This window comes from Thunnus maccoyii, chromosome 12 (assembly GCF_910596095.1).
Source record: "Thunnus maccoyii chromosome 12, fThuMac1.1, whole genome shotgun sequence".
Classification (NCBI taxonomy): domain Eukaryota; kingdom Metazoa; phylum Chordata; class Actinopteri; order Scombriformes; family Scombridae; genus Thunnus; species Thunnus maccoyii.
Window position 1 is genome coordinate 10,134,728 of NC_056544.1, and position 23,089 is coordinate 10,157,816.

Below are 23,089 nucleotides of genomic sequence, written 5' to 3' on the forward strand. Positions count from 1 at the left end.
GAGGGAGCTGCCAAAAGTTTGGTAAATTTCCTCAAGTGGTGCAACTTGAGGCAAGGGTGTGGAGTTAGAAAGAAGTGACCAACTGTAGCCCACTCTGCTTGAGGCTAGCAGCTCGAGGCTACACTAACTCACTAGCATAACACACCTGAATCTCTGACCAAACTGTCAGTGGTCAAGTTGCATTGTGGGTAATGTAGGCACCAGGTTTTGACAAGCAAGCATAGGCACCTGAGCAAGTGGAGCAAATGCACCCCCATTATTCTATTCAGGGGAGCAAAGTTATGGTTTTGCTACCTGACTTTTTGTGTTTTTAAAAATAAACTTATCATCATACAATCCCCACAATCAGGTGATTATATTTAAGTAGCCTATATCAATGGTCATTTTACTATTTTCAGCAGCTGACAAAAAAAGTAATGAAAAAATTAGACAATTTTAGACCACCCTGGAGTTGGTTCAGTCCAACCTCTCGTGAGAGAGAGACAGACAGACAGAGCAGAGCAGAGCTTTTCCTCACAGCGCCAAAGTGTCTGAATTAACAAACAGTCCAATGTTCAGCAGTGGAAAGTGACTTATTTAGACTCCTACAGGATACTCTGCTTTAGTTTCAGTTTTAGTCTGATTTTGGATGGAATTATTTTTAAATATGATGACCCATCACTCCAAGTGATGATTTGTCATCTGTCTGCTCTGTGCTGTGCTCTCAATATTATGATTATCCTCTCATTTTCTCATACAGGGTAAATAAAAGCTGCAAGTGTACTATAAGGGGCAGTAAGGCCTAGTCCTCAACTAAAATGGAACCTTGAGGTGCAAAAGTCACATTCTGTGTTGTGGATTAAAATAGTCCTTGATTTGAGTTAATGTAAATTAAAATAATCTGCTTTTGGATTGGAATTAGATAGTTGTTTGTCCTTGTTTAACCTTGAAGATGACCTAGTAGTCTGCAACCTACTGCCATTTTAGGCTACATAATGTTTTTATAAATATAATTTCAAATATGAAATAGCCATTCTTCCAATAATCATTTCCTGTCCTCATCCACTCTATTATATATTGTTCTTGATCCATTCCTGGTTTTCATAGCACCCTCAATCTAACTAATCTAGACTAGTGCAGGTGGCTGTTTCTTGACTTAATCCAAGTGGTTAGGTGCTGTAGAAAGGCAGGAAATTAGTTTTAAACTAAAAAAAATTTTCTGGGGGAGGGCCCCAGACCCCTCTCACCAATTATGTATCTTTCCAAGTTTGCTCCCCCATTTTAAAACATAACCAGGCGCCTATGCAAGGAAGAACAATACATGGAATTAAAGACATAAAAAAAAGTGGTCTATCTGCATCGATTCTGATCTCTCTGACAATATTATACAACTACAAGTGCAATGCTAATGTGGAGTACTCTTTCAAGACTTATTTAAAGGTGAAATATTGCATTTTAATGTTTCACTGCCATAAAGTTGTGTCAATAGTAGGAACCAGATTAAGAAAAGAATTGTCGAATTGATGCAGCAGAGGCAGACATCCTGAGTTTTTGTCACTAATTTGCATCAATCACCAAAAACACTGGATCCCAGGCCATAGCTAGGATCTTAGATATACTAAGATCCTATAAATCCAAGCTGGACTCCACCCAGAGATCATTTTAAAGAGACTTGAAAATTCTGTAAATTGTTTCTGTAAAAGCAATGGTTTGACATTTTGGGAAATTTGTTTATTTGCTTTCTTGTTGAGAGGTAGCTGTGAAAATTGATCCCACTCTCATGTCTGTACCCTAAATATGAAGCTACAACCAGCAGCTGGTTAGCTTAGCTTAGCATAAAGACTTGAAACAAGGAGAAACAGCTAGCCTGGTTCTGTTTAGAGGTAACAAAGTCTACATACTAGCACCTCTAAAAGCTCACTAATTAGCATGTAATAGCTCAGTAGCAGTAACTTCATGGAGCTTGTGTGGTTGCCAGGCAACCAGTGGAAGCCCTGTTCACATCTGGCATTAACATGCATTTTGGGTGATCCGAACACAAGTGGACAGCTCTAAGTACGTCAGTTCACACCTGGGATTAGAATGCGTCTCCACATGCATTGTAAGTGACCACTTGTGATCAGATCTCACTTCCCTGCTCTATATGCAAATAAACACGTATATCATTTCTGTTTGCAAAGACCAAATGCATTGTTATTTTCAACTGACAGGAGGCAGCAATGCACTTCCCATGCCTTGTCTTGTCTGAAATTAAAAGAAGTTTGCAAGGACCTTGGTGCACGGATAAAATCCAAACCCTTTGGCCCAAATGGAAATCAGACAGCATGTTATAATAATAAATTACTCTTCTTGGCTTTTGACTCGCAGAGCTTTTATTGCACTTACAGTAACATAATGAGTTGTCACTGCCTGTCTCTCCTCTGCTCCGCCCAGTGTGTGTGGAGCCGGAGGGGCTGAGCCCCACCCTCAGTGAAACACAGAGAGTAGAGGAGAGTAGTGCGACCATAAATAACAGCAAAACACAGTAGAGACTCAAACTGAGCTGAAATTAAACAAGTGCACATAAATTGGGTAAATAACATAAACTGTGTTTTGCTGTCATTTATTTCTCTGCTCTCCTCTGCTCTCAGTGTTTGACTAGGGGCAGGGCTCAGCCTCTCTGGCTCCACATACACGGAGCGGAGCAGAGGAGAGACAGACAGCAACAACTGCACTACACTGTCATTCATTTCTCGTTGTTTGCACGTGAATGAGTGCGTACTTCCACTTACAAAGGGGACATCAGTTGAGTAGGTGATCGTTCAATGTAGCCCAAGACACATTGCATACACACTACTAAAACAATGTGGCCATATGCAGCCCACACCACCTGCAAATGAGGTCTGAGCAATCGGATCTAAATGCGTTCTCAATGTGTCTTGGGTGCATTCACACCTATACTAACAACTGCCCGCTTGTGATCGGATCACCCAAGACGTATTTAATACCAGGAGTAAACAGAGCGGACTAAACAGGATTCAAAGAAGACTCTGCACAGGTAAGCGATTAAGCGTATTTCTCAGAATGTCACACTGTTCCTTCAATCTGGATTTTTTTACAGAGAAGGTACAAGTGGTCACTAGAGAGCACACTTCAACGTTCAAACATTTGCTTTTAGGAAATTATGTACATTTTTTTTGCAGATGGAAACTTCAAAATACAGTACAGACACAACAGAGACAGTGTTTTTCCAAAATGTCTAAAATTACTAAAAAAGTCAAGATAAAACAATCTTGTGTAAAAGAGTTATTTACAGTTGACCAGTTAAGCAGAGCATACAATTAATACAAAACTAATATGTATCTTTTAAAATCTGTCACAAGACGAAGTGCCCAGATTACTGTGAAATGTAAAAAATAATATTCCACAGTCAGTTTAGGCAGGAAACAATCAACCACTGTGCAGTGCAGATGTACATGCATTCAGACAAATGCTCTGACACCATTTGGTTTTAAGAAGCCAAGCACCACACAAATCAACCTGAAGACTGGATCCCTCCATGTGTTTTCTCTTCTTCCCCATAGCAACAGTTTGCTAAGCAGCAGGATGAGTGTATGTGATACACAAGCCTCATTAGAGTGGAAGTGCAAACATCTTGTATGAAACCACACCACAATATACTACAAAAATCACGTCTTTATAAGGGAAGGAATGGGCTTTGTGTACAGGAGTGTGTGTACTGGAATGCTGCTCACTATGATTTTGTTTTAGCTGTTTACCATCTGACATGTGATGAGCCAAAAATAACCCCAGAGTGTCTGATCCACTGAGGCATCTGGCACACTGCTAACAGCAATAACTGAAGCTGGTCCTGTGTCACTGGTCAACAGACATGAGTTAAATAATGTCGTAAACCTTCACAGACAAACATAAATGGTGGTCATTTTTCAGTTGTGTGACTGATTTAATCAGGCCTGGGGAAAATACCATTCATGAAAACAATATCTTGCAACAATAAGCCAAGACAGAATTTAAATTCTAACATTCACAGATCAATGGAATTGTATGAAAATGCAGTTATTTATCTGTTATGTCAGGAAATGCTTCTTATATTTATCTGTATTGTTCATTCCCCACAATATGGTATATTATCATCTCTGCTGCAGTGACAGCCAAGATTTCTCAATAAGAATTTTCACCAAATTTCATCTCAATAAGTATCCATATTTCTTATATAATGTCCGAGTGACTGCCAGTTTAAGGTCATGAAAATGTGACCCTCTGCTCACTTCACCTCGACTCGTTGTGAATTGTCTATATGTTTATTTACAGCACCTCATACAGAAACGTGATGTTGCCTGGATTAGTTGTTCTCCAAACAGCTGCTCTGTTTCCAAGCAACATATAAAGGAGAATACTCACACAAAGGATTTAGGCAGGTCTAAAAACACGACCAGCTGCCTATATCTGTTTACTAAACTGAGGTAACTGACTGTTTTTAAAATTGCCCATGGTTAAATATTTGGTTGTCTACTTAAAGGTGAATAAATATTCCAATTATGTTCATTTAAATTAGGAAATCTGATAATGTCATGTACAATGTGCAAGCTGTTTGGTCTAATTTCCCTGGGAGATGGGAACTGGTTTGTTATTTTTAGATTTACTCCAATGATTGTGACAGGGAATCAGTCCATGTAGAGTCACACAGAACAATGAAGCTAATCTTTAATTGCCTCCCAAATGGTGTTTTAGCAAAATAATTGTGTTGACAAAGTTGACATGCTAAATATAGTTGCAGACTATGTTCATCAGTGCCCCAGTTGAGTACAGTCCCCCACAGGGAGGCTTTACTGTAGCCAATAAAAAATTATTTTAAGAGGTAATCTATCTTGGAATAAGAATTGGCGCCTCTCTGTGGAAAATGGCAACAACTATCGAAGATGATTTACACAGGTGGAGAAGTCTGTGTTTCTTTGTTAAACAGAGTAACAGTGCTAAATACATTTCATAGGTTGATGTAGGCTACTGATGTTGCAGATGTTGCCCATTTGACTTCTGAACAGCTTTTATGCCAATATAGATAAGAAACAATTTATCTGGCAGGAGGGCAACAGCTAGGCTGGCTGCCTACTGGTGCCTTCAGGGCTAATTTATTAGCACTCTATACAAAAAAAAGTTATAGTTTTAGAGGAAGTCACTGCAGCCAGCCAAGAAATAGTCAAAACCCCCTTGTTATAATGCTAAGCTAAGCTAACAGTCTGCTGGCTGTGGTAACTCTCAACAAGGAAGCGAATAGATGTACTTCCCAAAATGTGAAACTATTCCTTGAAGGTACAAGGTGATCTAGGAGTCCCAAACATACAGTACAGGTTTATTATTCAGGTATATGTATGAGTTGGTGAATCAGAGGCTAAACACATGAATTGACATGGACTCTAGGAAATGTTGCTTACTGGTGACTTGTAAGTTATGAGAAAACTGGAGCTTGAGAATAATTGTATTGCTTCAAATACATTAGATACATGTAACAAATTAACAGATTAAATATGAAGCTACAACCAGCAGCTGGTTAGCTTAGTTTAGCATAAAGACTGGAAACAGGGGGAAACAGCTAGCCTGGCTCTCTGTACAAAAGTAACACAATCTGCCTGTCAGCACGTCTACAGCTCATCAACAGATTTCCCTCCTTCATGTCAGAATTTGGTGTCACTGACAGGAAAAGGGTCTGGGCCAGCTTTCTAAAGGCTATGGAGGATTAATACAGCAGTCTTTTGGGGGCTGTAAGACAGAATAGATTGTCCATTACTTCCAAATATGACATTTTATTTAAAAAAAACAAACCATACAGGTTCCAAACATGTCGCTCTATTCTTACACAGCCCGTGCAAAAAAAAATCCTTTCTTATGTTTATGAGACCTTTTGTTTACATTTTAATTATTCTACAGATTAAATTAGAAGACAATGGAAGAATTATATGTAAAATAATGAATTGGAATCAGTTATAGATAACTCATTCACTATTCTTAGCTGCAATACTGATAGACAAAATCTAAAAGATTATTCAGGCTACATTATACACCATTATGGAGAGATGAGCTGGACTTTTACTCTCCTCTATGTATTACATGAAGTTTAGTTTTAGAAATTGGCACATACTATATGTATACATGTTTTGGAAATCAAGGAGGACAGAGTATTTTTTAAGAAGAGTGAAAGATATTGGAAGATGAAGGTGTACAGTGCAAAAAATAACCATAATGCAAATCTAACTGAAATATTAATATTTAACAAGAAAGACCATCATTCCATGTTGGTTCTGTTATACTTTTAAGCTCAGAGGATAAATGTCCTTTCTGTACATACATTTCTGATTGTATATATTTTAAAATAACATTTTTGCAGAAAATAACTTTTCTGCAAAAGAGTACAGGCCTAAACCAGGACACACTGTGCAGAAGTAAAATGCTTTGTTTTTATCCACAGGACATACGCAATACCCTTCGTAACTTCTACAAACCCAGTGACTATTGTTTTGAAACTCAAACCAGTTCTGTTTTCCCGTTCAGACAAGGAAAACAGATGCGTCAACAAAGACAACCACACAATAACAAGATAGGAATCCATTTTTTGTGCCAGAATATGAATGCATTCAGCTTACATGAGGTCTCACAGAGTAAATAATTCTGCATATACTGAAACCTGCTGGGTAGAGTAGAGAGGATTGGGCTGACGAAATCTTTCGAAATGAGCTCTGGAAACATACAGTTGCAGAGGTCAAATATAGACCCCCCACAGACATGTCTGAACTTAGTCATTATTTAAGACATTTGGAGAGGGAACAAATAAATTAGAAAAGAAAACAAACAAAAGTTAAGATATTTGGTGATCCTGGTTTTCTGCTTAACCAACATAACTGTAAACCTGCTGCTTATTACTTACTCTGCAGAGTCCCTCTCAATCTTTAAGAAAAGACTATAGACCCAGCTTTTTTTCGCGAATACCTCTGCACTTGACGGCCTGAAGGAAGAGAAAAAACAAAAATACAAAAAAAAAAAATCTGCTTCTATGCAATCTATGCACACTATGCATTGCCTCTATGCACTGCCTGTTGGCATCTATGTCCTCTTGGACTCAAACTTAGCTTTATGGCACTTACTCATGTTGTTCTCTCCTGACTAGATCCCTGCTTGTGTTGTATCAGCTCTAAGATGTATGTTACTTTGGATTAAAGCATCTGCTAAATGAAATTGTAAATTGTAATTGTAAATTGTAGGTATACTATGCAGGATTTTCCAAAAAAAAAAAAACAATGCACAGACTCATACAGAAGTAATTCCTCTCAATTATCACTTATGACCCACTAGAAGTGTGTTGCACTGTATTTATCTGCAGAGACTCTGCCCTCTGCCTGTATTTTCTTATTATTTTGCTGTTTTCTGGACGCTTCTGGGCGTCAACCTTTGGGCAGTGGGTGTGTAGCTACCAGCCAATAACAGGCACAGGTGTGAGATCGAGACTCGTAGCATAGCGACCAGGTTACATCGCTGTCTCCGTCTCTTTCCTCTGCTCCGCTCTGCTCTCTGTCTCTGTGTCATGGATGTATACAGAGTTGCAGGTCTGTGTGTCTGCTTGACGGAGGGCGGGGCTGAGCGACACACACACAGAGCAGAGAGGCCACAGCGGAGCGGATGAAGCTCTGCATTCACAAAAAATCCGGCAATACGGCACTTTCCTGCAGGGTTGTGCAGAGGTGTGGGTGTGTTTATTTGTGCTTTAGAATGTAACCGCCATGAAACAATCAAGAAAATAATGTTTTATTCATCTGATTCACGGCTTTGTTCTCACCAGCGCCGCTCCCTCTTTTCATTCACTCTCTAGCTCGCTCGACCACTCTCTCTCTCTCTCTTGTTGGGCAGGGGAGGAGGGGTCGACTTTGTATACTGAGTGTTTACAAACACCAACTGACAAATCCTGCGTAGTATGCCTTTAAGCAGTGTTTGTGAGTTGTGAATGTGAAGTTTTAGGTTGGATTTGCATGCACACTTGGGACATGTTCAGTATTGCACACTAGACCACACACTTCCCTCTACAGCTGCTACCATAACAGGCCAGCGATGGTACAAAGTTTAAACTACCAAAAATGTTGATTGTATTACACAGTGTGTAATTTCCGGTCTATGTCGTCGTATCATACAACTTCCATTTAGTGCCACTCGACATGTTCTCTCACACTTTAACACAAGACGATTTTATTCTGCCAAATTGATAATAAGTAAGATAAAATAGTAAAACACTTCACAGGAGCATACTTTTTTTTCTATAGGTGTCTCCTCTTCACAATATCTCCAGATATTTTAAGTCTGGCCCAATATCCTGACTTCTGTAGTCAGGTTATACCATTTGCTTGCCAGTAGGTGGTACTATGCCACAAAACTTGTACAGCTCAACCAGTTAATGTCTCCCCGCTGCTTCAAGCATTAAAGGTGCAGACACATCAAATCGGTTGATGGATGTCAAGTCGACAGATCACATTAATTTTCTATGGAGAGCACGATGCGGTGCATGATGGATACGGCACAGCGATTTGACGGACCAACAGCAGTACCTGAATTTGCATAATCACGATTGGACCTCAACTTTATGCAAATGAGGTCCGTCCAGTGCAATGCAGCCGGCTTGCAAAACTTAGATCAAACTGTCAAACTACGCAGTGCTGATCAAATATGAATCAAAATTCTGTTACTGTATCGCCTCAAATGTTTTCGGAAACAAACTTTAGTGTACTGTTTAGCTGCAAAATGAAAAAGTTTGTAATGCGGCCGCCATGTTGAAAACGGCAGAGCAAAAACCAAGCACCGCCTAACTCGCAGTACGTCACTCACCGGCCGGAGCGTTCAGTGGTCCGGTGCGTCCTCGCAGGAGTCTGTACCAAGGATGCATGGACAGACGCAAGGAAACCATGCGAGGAGAGAGGAAACGAGGAAATGTAATTTTAGAGAAATGAGACGTCCTTTCCTATAAAGCGTCACGTGAAGCGACATACGTTTCTGATGATGGCGGCAGCGGATAACAGCTGGATCAGCTGTCAATCGGCTTTAACAGCTGTAGAGAGTTTTGATGGAGGTTGTATCTATACACATGTACACTGTGCTAATACTAATAAAGGTTCACAGTTAGCACTGCCAGAGCAGCTGTTTTCTCTCTGCAGCAACAAACACCGACACATGAATAAAAAATAAAACTTTGTCCTGCTCAGAGGCACAAGATCCATTTCTACTGGCAGAATGCGTCTTTGTATTCATTTTTACGTCTGTATTTATTGATATTCCGATTGTGAATTCATTGTTTAATAACCCAGAATACGAGAAGGGTGTCTTTTGAACACTGGAAGTGATTTATTGGGCTAAATGTTTCGGGGGAAAATTGTAATGATTCATAACAAACCTGACGCTCAGGAATTTACAGCCTCACGTGACTAAATGGAAATTATGTAAAATATGAATGTGTTTAAAGTGTTTCTTGCTGACAGATACTCTTCCTTTCTTTTATTAGATTTTCCTTTTCATGAGCTGTTATTTCCATTAACTGTTATGTATAAAAGTAAAGTTATTTATGGTTCTTTTGATCAGACCTACATTTAACAGATTTTTAATTAGATGGTGAATCAGAAAACAAATACTCGAGTTGAATCTCTAATCTGTCTCCACTCAATGATGACCAGTCCGATCAGTTGCAGCCTCCAATCAATAACTGATAGACAATAAGGGGGCGTGTCGGCCGGTAAAAGACTTATGCGCAGGCTGCTCTCGTGCATCCTCGCTCATGGCTCCTCAGAGCTTTGGGATGGCCTTCAAGATGGCGGACCAGGACGACTTCAGATTCAAGCGAGGTTTGAGGAAAGATCAAAAAAAAAGAGACTTGGGATGTTCTCAGGGTCACTCAAGCCAGAGACTACGAACACTTTTTAACTCCATCTACTATTAAGTATTACCAAAATGTGAATGCTAGCTCTACATAACAGACAAAAGGCAAGTTTACTTAACAGCAATTTCCGTTTATTAAGACATTCATACAATTCTGGGGAGGAGGAAATCTGAAAAGAGGTCAAGGGGGGGAAATAGCAATATAATCTGGTAGGGTAAAACCACATGTCAGCAAAACATGGCCAACCAGTGAGGAATTCTGATAGAGCAAGTGGGATAAAAAATATGGTACATTTAAATAAACACATTCACAAAAGATAACAAAAAGCAAGTGAATCTACAGTATAACATGACAAGTGCCTCTATTAAGCAGGCCCACAATACATCGCACATATGTTAGCATAACATAATTTGCAGACTTTATACAGCATTTATACCTTTTAGTCCACAAGTAAGTTACTAAATGGTGGAGAACATCGAATATACGCATCTTAATTGAAGATGGAAAGAAATACCTGATAAGGACCTTAATGTTTACAGACCCCATGGCTTTGTAGCTCCAACCAGCCGGCTGTCAAGGTCAGAATCTACAACTGTCCGAGAGAGGGACGACCATAGAAGTCACCTCGCTTTTAACACATACCAAAATTCTGATCCAAGGTTTAGCATTGAGAAGTTTTTTTTTTCCCCCCTCGAATAATATAAGCACAATGCAAGTGGACGATCGCTATCACTGCATTTAAAATAAAAAAAAAATATCTCAGGGCTCAAATCAGGTCAGCCACATTCATAGGCATCTCCTCCACTGTTGTATTGTAAAACGTCTCGATGTCCCGAAGAATCCTCTTGTCCTCTTCAGTGACGAAGTTGATAGCAACTCCTTTTCTGCCAAAACGGCCACCACGGCCAATCCTGGCGAGAGCAAAAGATGAGCAAAGTTAAGACTCATGCGGGAGACTGATGTGTGTGTATTTCTCTGCGATTCATGATTCAACTTACCTGTGAATGTAGTTCTCTCGGTTTGTAGGAAGGTCATAATTAATGACCAGGGAAACCTGCTGAACATCAATCCCACGAGCCTAACGGGGGAAAAAAATAAAAAAAATTAAAGACAATTCAATTATATTTATGTCTAAGAAACAGATGGCTGGAACAATAATGTCGCTCGTTAATAAGTAACAGATTCCTACTTTAGAGGAAACCATTGTGGAGAACGAGCCCTAATATCCCAAAAGTTTAGACTGCTTGGTCATTTCAAGACTGTTGCAGGATTACATACATTTTGGGTTTTCATTTCACTTGATACAAGGTCAAAAAACCAAAACATGTTGCTGTTGTATATTGAATCAGTTGACATTGTTTAAATATTTCCCTACTCCCCACACAGACACCACATTATCTCATACTAACCAGAAGATCAGTAGTGATCAACACTCTGCTTGATCCAGACCTAAACTCCCTCATAATCACATCACGCTCCTTCTGGTCCATGTCACCATGCTGTGAATAGAAAATACTTTAGTTTTAGTTACTTGAAAAGCAAAATAGCGTATTGATGAAGCATCACAGCTGTAGAGTCAAGCAGTGAGAACAGATCCTACCAGAGCAGAGACGGTGAAGTCTCTAGCGTGCATCTTCTCAGTCAACCAGTCGACTTTTCTCCTGGTGTTGAGGAAGATGACAGCCTGGGTGATTGTCAGAGTTTCATAGAGATCACACAGGGTGTCCAGCTTCCACTCCTGGATAAATGAAAAAAAACAAGTTATGTCAAGTAACACATCGTCAACCGAACAAAGTAGTAATACAAGCCTGCAACAATGCCAGTTATTATCAGCATCTATTAAACTCCACATTAGAAAAGCAGCAGCTGACATGTGACACAGGATCTTGAGACGAAGGACACTGGACATTAAGAAAGAGGTCCCCCCCCAAGCCTCATTTCCGACACTGTGTCTTTTATCTCCTTCCCTGGTGTACCCATGCTTACACGGCCACATGAGCTAAACCTGTGAGGCTTGGCTCCTGCAGTTTTAGCAGGGTGCTTTGGAGAGAAGGGACGTCTATGTTCATAGCAGTAGGATATTACACTAAAAACTAAGCTTGCTAAAGCATCTCTGACCAGAGCACTGATGTCTGTTACATATAAGTAAACCTACCTCTCGCTCAACATTTATGTAGAATTGCTTAATACCCTCGAGGGTAAGCTCTTCTTTCTTCACCAAGATGCGGATGGGGTCACGCATGAACTTCTTGGTCACCTCCAACACATCTGCTGGCATGGTGGCAGAGAGCAGGACCACCTGAAGATGACACATTGCATGTTACCTTAAGAGACTTCACCAACTTTAAAGAAAAAAAAAATAAGCATCAAAAGTAAATTTAAATGTAGAAAATTGTAGCACTAAGCCTTGAGACAGAGGCCAACGAACATTAAGAAAGAGGTTCGACCACATCTCATTTTCAGCACAGCGCACAATCTCCTTCCGCGCAATACTCTGCTAGCATTATTGCATGAAACAGATCAATCTGAATCACACAATTATAGCAGACTTCTGTTAATGCAGAAGAACATTATAGTAAACTTTATCTACTGTCAATGTAAAATTCTCAGAAGCTTTGCCTGCATCCAAAAAGATACTCACTTGAATGTTTGTGCTCAGTTTCTGGAAGATCTCATAGATCTGATCTTTGAAACCTCGACTCAACATCTCATCAGCTTCATCCAGAACAAACATCTTGATCCATTTTGGGGCTGCGCAGAAATGTGGCGTTAGATAAACATTCTCAAACTGTGGGAATTCATTTCACAAATAAGAGCTTTCCTGCTGAACAGGACCTGCGATACTTACACAGATGTCTCCTGTTAAGCATGTCGTAAACACGTCCTGGTGTGCCCACCACTATGTGAGGGGCCTCAGCCTGGAGCTTCTGTATTTCGCTACGGAGATTGGTCCCTCCGATGCAGGCATGGCAGGCTGCCCCCATGTAGTCACCCAGAGCCAGAATTACCTTCTGGATCTAATGAGTGGAGACAGGAACCAAACAACAAAACAAAAACACTACTTCAGTGCGGTGTGGTGCAGATGGCATGGCAGGACATCCAAACACAAGAGTGTAGAATAACTGTTCAAAGTGATCAGTATAAAAAATAAGAACTCTCCATTTCAAGAGTCAGTCCCGAAAGATGGTATGCCATCATATCACCCAGTTTTCCACAGCAACACATTAATATTTCCAAACACAATGAATTCAATGAAGCCAGATCACCTTTTAGACCAATGCAGCCATGGACAGAGACTACACCAATCTTAAGAGGATGTTTTGTTTTACATTCAGAATTTTGACAAATTTAAGAAAGGGTACCTTAAATCGAATCAGTGTCCTCAATATGCTGCCTAGGTCTGAGACTGAGGTAATCGTGACCTCAGGAACAGCATACCTGCTGAGCCAGCTCTCTGGTGGGAGCCAACACCAGAGCCTGAGTCTCCTTCTGCTCTATGTCCAGCTGCTGCAAGATAGAGATGGCAAACGTGGCCGTCTTGCCAGTGCCTGACTGGGCTTGGGCAATGACATCGTAGCCTAATGGCAAAAGACAAAAGATTATTTGTTGTTTGCTGTAAGAAGAGATTTCAAATGCAGAATGCAAGAAATTAGAACTCAGGTTTAAAATTGGCCTGTACAAGAAGTCTAACAGTATGAGTGAGATTACCTCACTGCTGTAAGGAGCATTTCTGATATAACTACTGAGTTATTATTGATGAATGAAGTTAACAGTGTTGAGTGATCAGTGAGAAAAAAAGATATCACCATTATTGGGTAAGTCCCGAAAGATGGTTAAGCATCATTTCACTCAATCATAAATACATTTAATTGTTAAATGTACTTTCTGTACCTTTGATGCAAGGAATAATTGCCCTCTGTTGAATGGCAGATGGCTTTTCAAAACCATATGCATATATTCCCCTGAGAAGAGTCTCCTTCAGGTTCATATCATCAAAGTTGTCCGTAATCTCATTCCAGTTGCTCTGGATTAAAAAATAAATAAATAAAAAGTTAGAGTGAAAGCAAGTGCACAACTTTCATTCTGAATGAGTTTTGTCAGCTGTAAAGAGAGAAATGTCGTCGCATCATGGTTTACCTCGATGACACCATCAGGCTCCATTCCGTCGGGCCCCCCATGGTCTCTATCTCTTGAGCTGTTGAGAGAAGAGACACCAGTCAAATTTAACTTGAAGTTAATTTAGTCATTGTATTACCATCATAAAAAACTGCTATGATAGATTACTAAGCACGTGCAACTGTAAGGACACGCAAATTGTACCAAATGTAAACGAGGGGAGGGGAGGAAAGGGTGTGAGAAATAAAATGTAAACCTGAAAGTAGATATCGCCTATATGGAGATAATGAGTAATGTATTTTCATATCCGTCTTGGATTAAATGAAAGTGCAGAACAGAAGTATATAATTCAAGAATGTCATCAGACAAGGATTATGTCCATTAAAAATGCCTACTTAGTTTCTCTTCTGTATTATGTACTCAAATTTTTGATTCAATGAGATGAGCTGTTTTGTTTGTGTTTATAGTGCGTATGTATGGATGGACCCCTGGAAGAATAGCCCATGCTGGTGCTAATAGGGATATAAAGAAAGATGTACATATTCTAATACTTTAACTACATGTGTAGGACATTTGTGTAGATGTATATGATGATGTATTTGGGGTATTAAATTGGTTCTTTTGGTCATGATATATCCTGTCTAGACTGACGGCCAGGGGTGGTTTTGGCCATATTACGTGTGACCCCAGATATATATGTGTGCATTTATGTAGGTATGTACAGTATTTGTTGTAAGTCATATTATTTGTCAATACATTTTTTAAAAGATGGAAAGGTCATTCCTACCACGTGTCGTGTCACGAGAGGGCTGCTATTAACACTTGTCAGCATGTAAAGTCGCGCCTTAAGAAAAGCTCGCCCATTTTAAGCGTACTTGAAGTAATTCAAACTGGACAAGCTACGTGAGATGTGTAACGTTAGTGATCGGGTCTACAGATGGTCCGGGTTACGCCCAGAATATCTTGTTTCATAGTCCGGGACTCGTGTCAAACTCCACACGCAGGTATCAACTAACTGCCACTCAAAAACTCCCGATTATGTAACCTCAAACGGTTTCACACCAGCTCACTCATATTTTTCATGTTAACTTGTGTATCAAAAGCCATTAAAAAAAAGTCACGTCTGCACACTTTTCGGTGTTTCTCAATATGGAGCTGTGCCTCTCTCGCGGTTAGCCAACATGTCGGACAGTCGGGCCTGTGCTGCCTGAGGACCAGGCCGCAGTTCGGCCTGGCCCGAAAGCTGCTTACACTCAGACAAACACTGGTCACGGGCAACAAAACGGTTGTGACAGAATAAATACCATGCTTAAAATGTTAACATTTGATTTTATGAAAGATTAAACACATCCTGTCAGAGTGGCTTGTAACGGCTATTTGGAACTGCGGTTTAGCGGAGCAGCTAACGTCAAAAAGCTAACTACCTTGGCAACGGTTGAGGCCTTGGTAGCTAGATAATAACTAATACGGCATCAGAGTAAACACCGGCGTAAAACGCTTTTAGTAGACCTAACATCGCGTACTGTTGCAAACAAATGTTCAAAATGTGTGTTTTTACCTGTTGTAATCAGCAGAATCGCTAGACATGATCTGTACCCAACTTCAGCATGCGACTGGAAAGACCGCTGATGGCGACGCCAACTGCCTTTATGCAGCCGGACTACTTTCGCCGATGAACTTCAATTCTCGATTTCGTTGACAATATAGTCTACGTTGACTGGCGTACTATTTGGATCACAGTACATTTATCTACTATCTTGTGTAAGTACAGATATATTTCGGCAATCGATAAAAAAATATGACAATTGTTCAACACTATATTTCTCAGCGGAAGGATATTGCAGTAATAGAGTGTACTTGGGCTGCTACAGTGGCTCGGACGGGTCAAAATTCATCCTGACAAGATTGTGCAACATTTTGGAGAATGCAAGTGCCGATGCACGTATAGTTAAATATCCCCTGCAGACATAGTTTAAGATGTATATAAAATACTGTTCTTTGATTGACAGTTTGTGTCTGATACGTTTTTTCCACAAAAAAGTTGAATTATCTTGTTAAAATCCTTAAAATGACATCTCCTCCCTCATTAAAAAATTGGCTCCAAACTACTTGTGATGTCACAAATCATGCTCATAGGCCCGTCCCTTAAAATTAGATTTTCAATGAGCATAAACTTTCCACTTTCAGCAGATGAATGTGAAAACAGCCTGCAAGTGTCAAATTCTGCACATACATCATTCTGCACAGTGAAGTTCAAACATCCAACTGAAAGAACAAGAAAAATATGTTTTTGAGTGGAGGGGAACTTTGAAGAAATAAAGTGAACTGTAGTTCAGTAAGAAAAAAATTGACAGACTGAAGGAGAAGATGTTCAGCCACATCATTGTTTAACAGTTTTAATTAGCAGGGAGTTTAGAAGAGAGATTTCAGCCAGCAGGGCATTTACGTTTGATTTTTCCCTTTTTCTTTTACCTTGCATTGATGACTGAACTTATCCAACTTTGTGGTATATTAGGGAGCAGTGAGCAGTACTGCTACATTTCCACTACAGAGTGGAATGATCCTGATTACACTAATTACCAACATGTTGTCTTGTATCTGTGTCCCGGTATCCATAGACCTTCCTTGTGTTTCCTTGTCATGTGAAGTACATACAGTAAGTTAGTCCACTATGGCCTTTTTTAGATTGCCTTGTTTTCTAAGATCCAACCTTCAGTGCCTCTCAGATCTATGTTGCCTGTTGGTCAAATACCACCTATTGGAGAGCGTTGGCTTCTGATTCATTCATGATACTATGACCTGCTCCCCTTTCTTTAGAGCCTTTTTAACTACGGGTGTCTATAGATTGTCCCCTTTATTGTACATGCCTCTATACATTCCATCTTCACTTTGATTCTTTTGCTAATTGTGTGCATACGTTAGAAAATATCAAAGTTTGTACACTGTTTGAACTGAACTTTAATGTAAGCATTTGTTCAATACTGTTGCTGTTTTCAAGTAAAGCACTTATACTTCCTTTAAGGTACAAGAAACAAAATCCAGGAAGTCTTGCTTGATATTTGTCCTTAAGTGGGGCAGACAACCACGAAAAAAACTAAGGCACTCCGTCTTCAGGTGAAATAATATTGTGAATTTATTCTTTGAGTACATAGTCATCCAAATAGACCAACTCTAAGCCAGACTCTAAGTCTTCATCAGGGTCTGACAAACACATTTGTCTGACCTGAAGATGGAGTGCCTTAGTTTTTTTCCATGGTTGTCTGCATCATTTAAGGACACATATCAAGCAAGACTTCCTGGATTTTGTGGTTTGTACTTTGACCTGCCTCACTAAAGAGCACCTGTCGTATAAGCCGTCAAAATGAGCTCCACCTTGGACAGCTGGCACACTGTTTTCATATTATCAGTACAACAGAACACTATTGAAATGGCTGTTCTGAATAATGAATATTTTTAATTTTGATACTTTAGTACATTTTGTTGGTGACATTTGGTAACATTTTGACTGCAGGATTTTAACGTGTAATCGAGTGTTTTTACATTGCAGTATTGAAGCTTTCACTTAAGTACGGGATCTAAATACCACTCTCACCACTGTCCTTTGGTCTTGGACATGCAGATCTGACAGTTGCCCATCTTGCATCCATCTTTATACACTATTCCTACAATGTATACCCCTAAATGTTATGTGAAATAAGACCAGTTGTTTCTTGTGCATATAATTTATTGTTTGTTAAACCATACTAGCCAGTTTGGGCCTTCATTCCAATTCTCACTATACAAAGAGAGGTGTAACTTTTTTACAAAGTCAGATGATGATTCTCAAAATATAGTTTGAATTTAGAAAATGTGTTTTTTCTTCCGCTCTGACATCACAGCAGAACACTGGAGTGTATTTTGACTCTAACGCACAATGGTGAAGTAGTTGGAAAATAGTTCCTCCCCGGCTGTAATGTCTCTGAGTGACACCAGGACAACACAACGTAGAGGTCTCTGTGTGTCCTGGCTGTAGTTGATATTAGGAAGATACTGGCGGAGCTCAATGGGAAACTTGTCAGGCACGTCATACTCCTGGTAACACACGTTGGCAGGCCACTCGTTGGAGCAGTTGTTCACATACTGACCCATGGCAAGTGGGTTTTGGGGACTGACAGTCAGCCAGCTGGTGTCACTCATCATGAAGGGGCCTATTCGGTCCCTGCCACTGCATGACTTGTACACCATTTTGGAGATGCCTTTGTCATTTCCATCAATCAGGACGCCATCAATACATCTGAAGACAAAGGGGTTTCTGATTGACTGGAGAAGTATGGGCTCATAGGCCTGGTACACTGTGCCAGGATACATGGCAACTGTAGTTCCTTTTGGTACAAATCCCCTGGTGACAAACACTCCTGTTCCTGCAAAGTGCAACGTGCTAGGCTTCCTGTCAATACAAAATCCCAGAGATTGTAACATGGCATCATGTGCACACGCTGGGTTTCCTCCACACTGCTCTTCATCACTTGTTACCTGCCTGAGGAAGTGAGTCTGGACTGTTCGGAGCTGCTGCCCATGATCAGCCCTTCGCAGGACTCTGAAGAGCTTCAGCAGGCTCTCTGAAACCTCTTCATCTGAAAGGAGCTTGTCCTCGCAGCGGTCCGTCACTTGCCGAAGAGTTTTCTCATTTTTAGAAATGTTCAATACGACCCAAGGCACAAATCTGTGTCGGTACGACTTCCATATGTTCCGAAATCTTTTTAGAGCTGCTCTAAACATTCAGAGCGATGTTTGATAGCTCTGACATGAAGGAATTAGCTTATCTTCATCAATCCTCCAGTCACTTCCGACAAGTCGCTTCAAAATAAGCAAGACACTTATTAATATTTCCAAATGTGTGGCCGAACTCTCAAAATTTAATGAGACATGCTTTACCATAAGTGTTTATGTTACGCCAATAATAAATATTTAATATTTTAACATATTTATATAACATTACATACCCAAAGAACGAGTAAATGTGTACTTTTACTCTGAAGAACGATAGCTCAGCCGGAAAGACTTTTTGCGTGACTCGTGAAAACTTTACACGCAGTTAGCCAGCTGGATGGGAGGAAGGGGAGTCGGGCGAAGACAAACATGGTAAGAAATGTCTCTTTTTGTTCTGGTGCGGCGATGCAAATGTATACGGTGCTTACATACATACATTGTTATGTTGGGGGTGAGTAATATAGTCAAGTTCCTGTGCTAATAGCCTTAAATCGCCTTTATAAAATACAAACAAACGTAGCTCTCCGCGTTAGCATGAGCTAACTAGCTCACGGCAACAGTACGTTAGCCAGCCCGTCTAGTTAGCCAGCTAAGCTTACTAGCTAGCTTTTAAGACCAACTGACCAAGAAAATGACACTCTACAGCAACGGTAGCTATTAAGTATTGTCGACAGGATTTGAGACTAGATTGTTTGTTTGGTGTTATCATAAATATAACTATATTAGCCAAATGACAGTCAACACATTGGAAGTCGGTCAGAGCTGTCAGGATAGCATGTTATTGCTAGTTCTCGTATGGCTGATATTCAGATGTGTTTCTCCCTGGTTCAGTGTTGATGCAGCTAACAGTTAGCCTACCCTTCGTGGTTATTGTGTGAAATTTTGGATGGGAAGAATCCTATAGTGGTATACAGGTTGTTGTTGAAATGTTCAGGGTTTACAATTGACAGATGCAGTTATTGCATCAGTGAAATGTGTTTAGTTTGTTGCCATTGCTGTTCCTGATATTGGTCTAACAGTGTATTCTTATTATCTATGCAGAACAAGCTGAAGTCCTCACAGAAGGATAAAGTTCGTCAGTTCATGATTTTCACTCAATCCAACGAGAAGACTGCACTGACCTGTCTGGCACAGAATGACTGGAAACTAGATGTTGCCACGGACAAGTTTTTCCAAAATCCAGAGCTCTATGTTTCAAATCTAAAGGGGGCCTTAGACAAGAAGAAGCTTGAGCAGCTGTACAACAGATACAGAGGTATGGAAAGCCAGCACCACTGCAATTACAGATGTTATGGATAGTAGATGAATATAGCACATAGTGCAACACTGCATGAAATGAGTGCTATTCACTGAACACATTTTTCCATTTGCTGCAAATAAATAATCAATAAAACCACTCTTCACTCACACTCTTATACTTAGATCCTCACGATGACAACAAGATCGGCATCGACGGGATCCAGCAGTTCTGTGACGACCTGGGTTTGGACCCAGCCAGTATAAGTGTTCTCCTCATAGCCTGGAAGTTCAGGGCAGCGACACAGTGCGAGTTCTCAAAACAGGAGTTCATGGACGGCATGGCAGAGCAGGGGTGAGGATGTCTTTTTTTTTTTTTTTGAGTTTTTTTTCAGTGGTACAAAACAAGAGAGAACAAACTGTGATGTCATCCAGAAGGGAAATCCTGAAATTGCTCTATGTGAATGGGACTTAGATCATGGTGCATATATGTCTAAAATAAAATACTTGTTTCATATTATATTCATTTACTTGATGATCATATTCAGGTTCATATCTAGAGTATTAACTCCATTGTATTCATTTGAATGTAGAAATATTGTATGTAAATTCATACCATTTGCTGCCAAAACTAAATACCAGTTTAAAGGTTCCAGGTCTTGTCTGGTTGACATCACAAATAAGCCAATTAGTTAATTTTATGTCTGGTAAATCATTTATATATACATATGTATTGTGTTATAATTATTTTTATTATGTAAAAAACATCCAGATTCAGTGTAATGCACTTGAAAAAATGGTCTCTTGGTCTACCCGACTGTAAAAGTGTGCTTTATGTTTTCCCAGATGTGACAGTATAGAGAAGCTAAAAGCTCAGCTGCCAAAGATGGAGCAAGAGTTAAAGGACCAAGGGAGATTTAAGGACTTTTACCAGTTTACATTTAATTTTGCAAAGAATCCTGGCCAGAAAGGTTTGGGTAAGAATCTTTTGTGGCTCATCATATTAACTCAAAAATGTTGTTGAATACATTTTTTACCTTTTTTTTTTATGTTATAGATTTAGAAATGGCAATTGCATATTGGAATTTAGTACTGGCTGGAAGATTCAAGTTCCTGGACCTGTGGAACACATTTTTAGTTGTAAGTTAATAACACACTGTGTGTACATTTGGACAAGAGTATTTTCAAGATGCAAGTATTATCATTTCTCCTTTAAGTTGCTTGAGCTTTTCCCTATGCTTTGTATTACAGGAGCACCACAAAAGATCGATTCCTAAGGACACTTGGAACCTCTTACTAGATTTCAGCACAATGATCACAGATGACATGTCAAATTATGATGAGGAAGGTTTGTATAGAGTTTACTCTGAATTGAAAATATACCCACTGTGTGGACGCATGACGAGATGCATCTATGACCCGTAATTGTTCCCTCAAAATTTTATAGATGAGGTAGATGCTCTACTACCCTGCTTCACACAGGCCTAGTATGGTTTAACAATATTAAAATATCACATTTAACAGCCATCATGTCTTCATACATGTTGTGCAAAGTCAAATTATTTAACACTTTCTGTTTGTTCAACAGGAGCATGGCCTGTCCTTATTGATGACTTTGTGGAGTTTGCACGGCCACACATCGGGACCAAAAGCACGGCGGTTTAAGGGCTCCTCTGTGAAGGAACATCCATGTGAGGTTTCTATGAAAACGAGAGCGCCGTGAATGCAGAGAGTGGACCGCACTGAGCTGAGAACTATGTTGCCTTTTCAACCCTCAGGACTGAAATATTTTACACAGCAGAGACTTTATATATGTGTGTATGTGTATGTACATATATAAAAAAAAGGCATATCACTTTGTTGGTCAACTTGTGGTGGTTTGGAACTTTTATCTAAAGTATTGGGCTTTTTTGTGTGCGCTCAAGCCAACTAGAGAGGAGTCACCATCTTGGCCCACCTGGTTCATTGATGTGGTTGGCTCTGCTCAAAAGCAGGTAGATAGACACACTTTTGAATTGTAATCTAAACACGAGGGTTTACCAGGGGATGTTGTTCTTTAAATATTGAATTGAATTTTAATACTCTTGTGTGCATTCCTGATTTTGATTTGTTTTATGATACATTTGTGTGACAAGTCAGTATAAAACATTGATTGTAATTTTTTAAGCATAATGCTGTTTCTTTAAACACAAATGTATAAAGTAAAATAAATGTTTCAATTTGGTATCTTTAAAGCTGCCGGACCTCAGTGCGTTTCTGTGTAAATAGTTATTCTCAGTAGCCCCTGGTTAATGAATGGGTTGTTATGATTTAGGGTTTGTATGAGTTCTTTCATAAATCAGAGGGACGTTTTGAGTTAAATTAGGTCAAATGTGAGCTAAAATAGAAGAGGTCTTTGTTCCTCTAGTTGGAGGTAATTCATCCTTTTAATATTTTCTTTTCAACTTGGATAAGTTTGTAGACACTGCTGTATTACAAACAAAACCAAAGAAGTACCTCATGATATAATACACAAAAATTCTGTAATATTGACAGGGAAATAATGATCTTGATCTTCATTATTGGTAAAACAGGAAGATGAACTGTACAGAGTGCCTCTAAGAAGAAAACATGATGGCGCCCAGTAAAGTACCCCCACAAGACTTAATGCAGTGCCCTATGAGTTGCTGTTGTAATGGGGTGAGATGGAGGTTCTGTAGCGGTGCCCTTCTAGTGAATTAAAAAACAAACAAACATGGTGAAGTGCCCTTCCAGTGCCCTATAAGATTCCCTCGTGATGGAGTACATGGCCATTATTGTAGAAAAAATGTGTGTTTTATGTTGGCTGACGAGTAGGAAAATAAAATACCTTTAAAACGTAGTTGTTGAAGCTGACGTTATCCCATTCAGTAGATTTGGCACAGTATTTACTCACTAGTTTGCTCAGTCACACCTCTTTAGATTGTTCTGTTGTCTCTGGGTCAGTGCAGTCTAAGCTGTACCTTCATGCTACCACTAATTTGTGACATAGGTCACATAGCAAGGCTTTTTTAAAAAATTAAAACAAGTGTATGAATTAAATATTATTAAGGATGCATTACTAATGTATGTATACTGTATTTTTAA

At 39.7% G+C, this 23,089-nt stretch overlaps 3 protein-coding genes and 4 non-coding genes across 8 annotated transcripts; 1 reads left to right on the plus strand and 6 right to left on the minus strand.

The window, feature by feature from the left end:
* Positions 1–9,992: 9,992 nt before the first annotated feature.
* On the minus strand, positions 9,993–15,665 carry eif4a2 (eukaryotic translation initiation factor 4A). Its single transcript, XM_042429713.1, has 11 exons — positions 15,558–15,665; positions 14,021–14,078; positions 13,775–13,907; positions 13,322–13,461; positions 12,732–12,900; positions 12,525–12,634; positions 12,039–12,182; positions 11,484–11,621; positions 11,293–11,382; positions 10,882–10,961; positions 9,993–10,794 (listed from the first exon to the last, which is right to left on the minus strand). Exons 1-11 carry the CDS (start codon positions 15,584–15,586, stop codon positions 10,650–10,652), a joined length of 1,236 nt encoding a protein of 411 aa, XP_042285647.1. The 5' UTR covers positions 15,587–15,665; the 3' UTR covers positions 9,993–10,649.
* Positions 11,753–11,938, minus strand: LOC121909509. Its single transcript, XR_006099467.1, has one exon. It is a non-coding gene; the product is annotated as a small nucleolar RNA SNORA81 (small nucleolar RNA).
* On the minus strand, positions 12,274–12,451 carry LOC121909510. The gene has a single exon (XR_006099468.1). It is a non-coding gene; the product is annotated as a small nucleolar RNA SNORA81 (small nucleolar RNA).
* Positions 13,013–13,088, minus strand: LOC121909511. The gene has a single exon (XR_006099469.1). It is a non-coding gene; the product is annotated as a small nucleolar RNA SNORD2 (small nucleolar RNA).
* Positions 13,661–13,734, minus strand: LOC121909512. The gene has a single exon (XR_006099470.1). It is a non-coding gene; the product is annotated as a small nucleolar RNA SNORD2 (small nucleolar RNA).
* A 1,796-nt stretch (positions 15,666–17,461) lies between the features above and the next one.
* On the minus strand, positions 17,462–18,650 carry setd9 (SET domain containing 9). The gene is made up of 2 exons (XM_042429836.1): positions 18,512–18,650; positions 17,462–18,425 (listed from the first exon to the last, which is right to left on the minus strand). The coding sequence occupies exons 1-2, from the start codon at positions 18,553–18,555 to the stop codon at positions 17,903–17,905; spliced, it is 567 nt and encodes a 188-aa protein (XP_042285770.1). The 5' UTR covers positions 18,556–18,650; the 3' UTR covers positions 17,462–17,902.
* A 363-nt stretch (positions 18,651–19,013) lies between these two features.
* dcun1d1 (DCN1, defective in cullin neddylation 1, domain containing 1 (S. cerevisiae)) lies at positions 19,014–21,992 on the plus strand. 2 transcript variants are annotated; one of them, XM_042429839.1, is made up of 7 exons: positions 19,014–19,120; positions 19,790–20,003; positions 20,171–20,339; positions 20,831–20,961; positions 21,042–21,124; positions 21,236–21,332; positions 21,573–21,992. In XM_042429839.1, the coding sequence occupies exons 1-7, from the start codon at positions 19,118–19,120 to the stop codon at positions 21,647–21,649; spliced, it is 774 nt and encodes a 257-aa protein (XP_042285773.1). In that variant the 5' UTR covers positions 19,014–19,117; the 3' UTR covers positions 21,650–21,992. The 2 variants fall into 2 exon arrangements, with proteins under 2 accessions (XP_042285773.1, XP_042285772.1); XM_042429838.1 differs by lacking the exon at positions 19,014–19,120 and having other exon boundaries at positions 19,784–20,003.
* Positions 21,993–23,089: the final 1,097 nt, after the last annotated feature.